The sequence below is a fragment of the Psammomys obesus genome, unplaced genomic scaffold (assembly GCF_907164565.1).
Source record: "Psammomys obesus unplaced genomic scaffold, mPsaObe1.curated_primary_1811, whole genome shotgun sequence".
NCBI lineage: Eukaryota > Metazoa > Chordata > Mammalia > Rodentia > Muridae > Psammomys > Psammomys obesus.
In genome coordinates, this window is record NW_026596109.1 from 10781121 (window position 1) to 10789007 (window position 7887).

A 7887-nucleotide genomic window follows, 5' to 3' on the forward strand; every position below is an offset into this window, starting at 1 on the left:
ACTTGGGATATCTGTGGTCAGGCTGCCCCAGTCATACTAAAAACAGTTTGTGTTAATCACTTTCATAGATATCTGTGAGACTGTTTCAGCTAAGATAGAGAAAAACAAAATAACAGGTGGCGGGCCACGTCAAGGGGTCATCCTACCCCCCTTGACCACCCAGTTCCTAGAATCTTGGTGCCCCTGCCAAACTTTGACGCAAATTGTGGTCTCGTGTAAACGTACCAATCAGCCCCCTATAACCATGCCCTCTCGCTTCTGTACCAGTGCTTCTGCCTCTAAAACCCTATAAAAACCCCAGCTTCCCATCTAGGGGGGGCGGAAGTCTCCCGAATGACTTTTCGCCCCAGGTACCCGTGTATCAAAATAAAAGCCTCTTGCTGTTTGCATCCGAATGGCCTCGTTGATCCTTGGGAGGGGGTCTCTCTGACGGAAGATACCCTCCGGGGATCTTTCATCCCCAGGCATTGGGTGAAGCCTCTCCCCAGAAGCCGAGCAAGCATCCCAGTGAAACTAAAAAGGCTCCTTTCCTTCCCAGCCATTAGCCTCATTTTCTAGGAATCTCATCAGAAGGCCTACTCACAGGAAAAGGACGTGTGCTTACCATCTGTGAACCCAGTGGCTTCTGGCTTTTATCAGACTACGGTGCCATCCATGGTGTTTCCAGAGCATCATGTATCTGCCACAGTGAGAGACCAGAGAAGTCTCTGGGCTAATGACCTCCTCTGCTCTGGTGCTGTGATTGAGCACCAGGACCTACAGCGACTTCAGGAAAGATATATATTTATCCTTTAACTCCCAGGCTACATTTATCACTGCTGGAAGCCAAGGCAGGAACTGAAGCAAAAGATCACCCAGGAGTGCTGCATGCTGGCTTGCTCACCTGCCTGCCTTGCTTCCTTCCTTCCTTCTCACCAACCATTTTTTTATACAGCCAGGACTCTGTCTCCAGCCCACCTGCTGGAGGAGGTTAACTGCCCACAGTGAACTGGATCCTCCCACATTAATCAGCAATCAAAGACATGCCCACAGGCCTGACAGATGATTCAATTCCTCCATTGAGATTCCCTCATCCCCAGTGTTAGCTTCTCTGTTGCTGTGATAAAACGTGGACCAAAGCAGCTTAGAGGAGGTGAGAGGAAATGAGATGATTTCATTTTACACTTCCTGGTAGCAGAGGATCACAGAGGGAAGTCAGGGCAAGAACTGGTGCAGGAGCAGAGGCAAGAACCATGAATGAAAACTGCCTACTGAGGCGCTCGTGAGATGGCTCAGTGGGTAAGAGTACTACCTGCTCTTCCAGAGGTCCTAAGTTCAATACCCAGCCACATGTGGCTCACATCTGTCATATAATATGATCTGATGCCCCCTTCTAACATGCAGTTATACATACAGGTAGAGCACTTGTATACATAAAATAAATAAATAGAATCTAAAAAAAGAAAGAAAAGAGAACTGCTTACTGGCTTGCTTTTCATGACTTGCTTAGCTTGATTTCTTATGTAAGCCGGAAGTTATAAAGTTATATAAGTGACCAGTGTCCAGGGGTGATATCAGTTACAGTGGGCTGGGCCCTCCCACATCAATCATTAACCAGGAAATGTCCCACAGGCTAATATGATGATGGAGGCAAGTCCTCAGTTGAGGTCCCTCTTTCCGTGTCTGTCTCGGTTTGTCTCAAGTTGACAGCAAGCTTTTGAGGTACAATTTGACGTGGCATAAGCGGCAGGTGAGAAGAGAATTGCTTATTCTTGCCTGGAGAAGCCACTTTGTTGCATCTTACTTTATTCTGTTCTACCCTGGGGACACATACCCCATACCCACTTGGGTATGTGTTACTTTCTTCAGAGTACCTTTTTTTATTTTCCTGAAATGTTTGTGAAAATTATTTTTAATTGTTGGTGGTGGGGGCAGCAGTACGCACAGGAGGGCAGGTCCCTCAAGGCATCAGATCCCCTTGGAGCTGGAGTTACAAGTAGTTGTGAGCTTCTGGGCTTGATGCTCCATCTCTTAAGAATGATAGCTACTTTAAGCACCAAGCCAGCTCTCTAGCTCCCTTTCTTTCCTCTGACCCTCGTGCTGAAGCGTATCTAAACTATCTTTCACGAAATCTGCACTGTGCTTTAACCTGGCTGGTCCTGGAACTCCTTTCACCCTTGAAGCTATGAGCCTCAGTCAAGGGGGAAGCCTGGGGGGTGGGGGTGGGGGAGAGACGGAGTCCTCAGGCTGCTGAGGGTGACATTGTAGAGTTGTCTCCCTCCCTCGAAGGGCTGATGGCTTCCATTTTCTCTTTGCCAGCTTGGCTGCCGGCTGTTGTCCCAGAATCCCCTCCTGCAACTCCTTCCATGCGGTGGTTGGCACTGTCCTTGCCCAGCAGGGATCCCTGGACCCCACTCCGACCATCAGTCGAAGAGGATGCTCTGCAGCCCTGCAGTTGGTGTTGGCTGAGATCCCTGCACTACACTTTAGTCTGCAGCTGCTATATCCCAGAAGACACAAACATTACGAGCGGTATTTGAAAATGCCGGATCCACACGTGAGTGACATGGTTACAACAATCACGGCCCCTGAAAGGAAGGAGCCAGCAAAACCATGATGGTACATTATCCAAGGAGAGCCATCTTTGTGGGGCTTGCTCCCAAAAGTGACACGCCTGGTTAGTTAGTTTCCTTTAATTTTATTTCCCTTTAAGAGATGGTCTCATGCATCCCAGACTGACCTTGAATTCAGCTCCGGATCCTCTTGTGTGTAGCTGCTGAGGACTTGTGTCATAGATCCGTACTACCACCTAAGGGTGTCTGGGAGGTTTATGCCTACCAAGGACGGAAACCAAGGCTTTCTGCATGCTAGGCGAGCACTCTCCTTTTGCCGGGTGGACAAAGCCCTGTTTCTGCAGAGCACCGCCGAGGGCACTTGTTTTCCAGTGCCTTGGTTTTCCATAGATGTGATAAGAATTGCTTTCTTAAACTGAGCATGTCAGCACGCATCTTTAATCCTGAAATTCACAGTCAGGCACATCTCTGTGGCTTTAAGGCCAGCCTGGGTTTCAGACCGGCCAGGGCTACAGAGTAAGATCCTGTCTCAAAAGAGGGGGTGGTGGTGGGGTGGTGGAGAGATGGTTCAGCAGTGGAGAGAGATTACTGCTCTTTCGGAGGACTGGAGTTCATTCTCCAGACCCAACATCTCCAGGTACCTGCACGCACATGACTCGTTTTCAACTATTTCTATCATTGAAAACCCCAAAAGCCAAATTCAAAAGTTAATTTGGAGTGCCCGGGGTCTCTCTGACTGCTCTTGTGGCTTTCTTCTAATGTACAGATAAAAACAACAGGCTGTGGTGGCACACACCTGTCACCCCAGCACTCAGGAGGCACAGACAGGTGGAGCTGTGAATTCAAGTCCAGCCTGGGCTACAGAGGGAGTTGTAGGACAGCCAGGGCTACCCAGAGAAACCCTGTCCCCAAGGAAAAAAACTGAACAACAAACAAAAAACCTGGTGAAATAAGCGGCCATGGAAGCCTGACCTTAGGAAACATAATCGTTAACTATAGTGACTGTAGTCAGATACATACCATCTGTCCTAATTTGCTTTCTGTTGCATTAATAAACAGGATGATCAAGAGAAACTTGGGAAGGGAAGGGTGTATTTCCAGCTCTCAGTCTGTCGTTCTTTGAGGGAAGCCAAGTCTGGAACCTGGAGGCAGTCTCTGAAGCAGAGACCATGAAGGAATGCTGCTCACTGGCTTGCTCCCCATGGCTTGCTCAGCCTGCTTTCTTAATGCAACCGGGGACCACCTGCCCGGGTACAGCACCACCCACAGTGGGCTGGACTGTCGGGAGCCACTCCCGCCATTACAAGATGGCGCCGGCTTCCTGCTTCCTGGTTCTTCTTGCCAGCATTTTCGCGCTTCTTGTCAGCATTGCTTTGCGATCTGCGCATGCGCCGCCTTATGCTAATGTAGGCTTGTGTGGTCCCCCATTTGGAGACCACATGCTAATTGGGTTTTGTGTGGAGCACCAATTACAGACGAACAAGTCACCCTGCTGGCTACTTAAGCAGAACGCACACAGGGTTCGGGGTCCTTCACCATCTGAAATCTAAAAGAGCCACTGAAGAAATCCTCGGTTGTTGCGTCGTCCTTATCGGCAAAGGCCGGTCGCGACACTGGACCCTCCCATATCAGTCATTAATTCAGAAAGTGCAGGGCCAGGCTTGTTGGTCCGTGCTTTCAATCCCAGCATTTGGGAGGCAGAGGCAGAGGCAGAGGCAGATGGATCTCTGAGTTCTAGGATGTTCAAGGCTACGCAGTGAGACTCTGTCTCAAAAAGAAAGAAAATGCCCCACAGGCCAGTCTGATGGAGATTGTCAACTGAGGTTCCCTCTTCCTAGGTCACTCCATTGTGTATTAAGATACTCACCTGGACATTATCATGTGTATTTTATCTCATGTTTTCTGTGGCTTACCATGTGACACCTTCTGTAATATACCTAAGCTTTTGGTGTCTCTCCTCATTTCTATTTCAGTTTGAAACAATCCTTTATCCTCAAACAAAAACTGAGTTGCCACATCAAACCTCCTTTCTCTATCCCTTATCATCCTCTCTCTAAGGAAAAAAAAAAAAGGGGGTGGGGGGAGAAACTGGTGAGATGGTTTTGTATGGACATGACACCCAGCCCTAACCTGATGGTACTGTGGTGTTTTCGTCTGCCTAGGAATGAACTGCTCTCTCCCGGTCATTAGCGTGCTCAGGCCTGAGTAGTAATTTACACAGGTCCCCTGTGATGACTAGAGAAAGTCAAGGGCCATCTGGAGTGCCTGAGAGATCCCAGTGGCCTGCAGGTGAGGATAATAGGATAACGAAGCAGGAAGATGGTGACTCAGGTAGTGGCAAAAGCCGCTAATTCCTGTGCTTGAGAGGGATAGGCAGGTCGGTCTCCAGCCTAATCTACAGAGAGAGAGTTCCAGGACAGCCAGGGCTACACAGAGAGACCCTGTCCGTAAAAAAAAAAAAAAAAAAAAATGTGCTTATTCCTGTGGGGCAGGGGATGAAACGGTCTTTTGCTAGTATATGACGGGAAGGACGAGATGGCTGAAGGAAGCAAAACAATTTTCTTGCCCAGCTGTGAATTCCACGGACATTTGTAATGTCCCGCCCGGCATACTGCATGGGACTGCTGTCCTGCTAGCAGTAAGAATAAATTCATCTGATCTAAATTTGAGTTGGGTCTAAGCCGTCTTCCCCAGTGGCTTCAACCAGCCCAGCAGTTTGTTAAGCTCACTCGTAGGGGACCAGGCTTCCATACCCAGCCCCCACGTGGTGGCTAACAACTGTCTGTAACTCCAATCTCAGGAAGACTGACGCCCCTCATGGCCTCTGAGGGCACACGATGCGCAGGCATACATACAGGCAAAACACAAAAATAATAAAACGTGTTTTTAAGTTTAAAAAGTGTGTTTGTCTTTTAATTGGAGATGGGGCTCTCGTTACGTAAGAACTCACGGCAACCTGCCTGTCTTTTGCGGTTCAGGAAAGATGACGGCTGACTCTTCTGGCCTCCGCTGGAAACCAGGTACAGGGGTGGCTCACAGGCAAAACCCTCAGACACATACAGCTACAAATAAAGTCATTTTGTCTGAAATTTGCACAGCCATTCCTGTTTATGACTGTTTTTAAGGAGTTGTTTTGTTTGTTTTTGTTTTTTTAAAAGATTTACTTATTGTGTACATAGTATTCTGCTGCACGTACACCTGCATGCCAGAAGAGGGCACCAGATCTCACTATAGATGGCTGTGAGCCACCATGTGGTTGCTGGGAATTGAACTCAGGACCTCTGGAAGAATAGCCAGTGCTCTTAACCTCGGAGCCATCTCTCCAGCCCTGACAGTGACCCAAAACCCAATATGTAGAGCAGGCTGTCCTTGAACTCACAGAAATTTGCCTGCCTCAGCCTCTGGAGGGCTGGGATTAAAGCCTCCGCCCTCAGCCTCGCCTTCACCGTGAGAAGGCAGTTTGCTGAGCATGGGATTCTTGGTGAATGGGGTTTTGGTTTTTCCGTTAGCACTTTGACTACAGGCCGCATAGTGTGCTGTGTTTTGTTTCGTGTTTTGAGGTCACACTGCGTAGCAGCGGGTGACCCCTGGCTATTTCTGGTCCTGTTTAACTGAGACGCCCCCCTCCCCCACCCCCACCCTCCTCACGCAGGCACACTCACACACCATCAGTGGCTTGAGTTTCACTCTGAGATGGCCTAACGCTGCATCCATAACTTCACCCCAGATGCTTGACTGATCACCCTGGATGGCCCAACCAGGACCCTGCAAGGCCTCTGCAAAGGTAGGTTAGGTGGACAACGGGGAGGGGGGGGGAGTGTTAGGAGGGCTATTTCTTTGGGCCAAAGCAGCTAGTCAAACTGGGAGGAGCCAGGCAGGACCTCACTGCCTCTGGGAGGTGAGACCTTGTCAGTGCAGACCCCCCGCCCCCCCCCCCCGTTACTAATGAGACCACGCGAACTGAGGGTGCACGCGGAAAAGGTGCACACCACCGCGGGACACCGCTTCCCCACCCCGGTGGCCCCGGGGTGTCCGGGGTCTCGGCTGGCGGCACCCTGCTCTCCGCCCATGGGCGGAGCCCTCCGCGAGACCTCGCCCGCCCCGGAACGCCGGCTCGCCAGGTCCGCCGTGGAGGCCGCGGGTCTCAGCGCCCCCGCGGTGCCAAGCCTGCTCCGCCATGCTCCGCGCCCTGCCCCGCGCGCTGCGCCTCCCGCGCCCCTGGAGGTCCCCGGCGGCCCGCGGCCGCGCCTCCCACGCCGCGATCGGGACACCCGAGATCCGAGTGCACCCGCTGACGGGTCCCGACCGAGGTAAAGTCGCGGGTCGGGCGGGCCGGGACCCAGCACACGGGGAGGCTGAGGCTGGAGAGGGAGGGTTGGATCTCAGGTGGACCCTGAGCTCCCCGGCTTTGTCAGGACACTGGCCGTGATCCAGGGGGCGGAGGCGGCGGAGCCAATCCGGTTGGACCTGAGGGAATGAGGAGGGAGGGCGGGAGGGAGGGAGGCACAGGGTCCGCGGACACACAGGGAAAGTTCACTACCGTCGGCAGTTGGTCTTGTATTGTACCACGTGCTGGCAAGTTTGGATGTGTGGTGGGACCTCAGGCGCGTTAACTGGGTCTGGACCCCTCTCTCCCGTGTGTGTAACCTCACCCGTCTCCTTTCCAGTGTTCGGTGGCTTGCTCCTGTCAGATTTACTTACTTATTTTATTATTGAAAGCGTGTGGTTGCATGTGCCGCAGGGCGCACTTAAAATAACTTAGGTCTTCTGCGTGCATTTATATCTGTGCATCACATGAGTGGCCGGTGCCCGTGGGGGCCAGAGAAGCGTGTTAAAGCCTCAGGAACTGGAGCTACAGGTGGTTGTGAGCAGCCTATGTTCTTCTCTGCAGAGCCATCATGTTGCCCCCCCCCCCCCCATCAGTTTTAACTTAAACAGATGGCATTGCCCTCGGCTTTCTACTGAGTCTCTTCCAAGCCCTTCAAGGCCTGCACCAAGCTTTGAAGAGCTGCTTTTCTGAGTAAGTCTACACCGCCACCACCTTCCTGCTGCCACACACCGGCCCCTCTGTGCATTTGTGACTTTTGAGAGCCTCGAAGATCCTCCAACTGAGGCAGAAAGAAAGACTGGGAGTCTGACTAAAGCCTCTGGTCAGGAAAGAATGAAGCAGCGCATCCTGCAGCTGGGCGTGGCGGCATATACCTTGAATCCCAGCACTTGGGAGGCGGAGGCAGAGGCAGGTGGATCTATGTAGACCAGCCTGGGCTACAAAGTGAGACCCTGTGAATAATAATAATAATAATAATAATAATAATAATAATAATAATAATAATAA

At 51.2% G+C, this 7887-nt stretch overlaps 1 protein-coding gene across 7 annotated transcripts in view; it reads left to right on the forward strand.

Moving 5' to 3' along the window:
- Positions 1-1619: 1619 nt before the first annotated feature.
- The window catches only part of Echdc2 (enoyl-CoA hydratase domain containing 2), a 17690-nt gene continuing 11422 nt past the window's right edge, over positions 1620-7887 (forward strand). Inside the window, exons 1-4 of one of the 7 annotated variants that reach the window (XM_055628839.1) lie at positions 1620-1729; positions 2299-2656; positions 5531-5572; positions 6205-6862. In XM_055628839.1, coding sequence (XP_055484814.1) covers positions 6730-6862 — 133 coding nt within the window. In that variant the 5' untranslated portion in view covers positions 1620-1729; positions 2299-2656; positions 5531-5572; positions 6205-6729. Of the gene's footprint in view, positions 1730-2298; positions 2657-5530; positions 5573-6204; positions 6863-7475; positions 7825-7887 lie in introns of those variants that run through there. The other 6 variants (XM_055628841.1, XM_055628842.1, XM_055628843.1 and 3 more) reach the window with 6 other exon arrangements.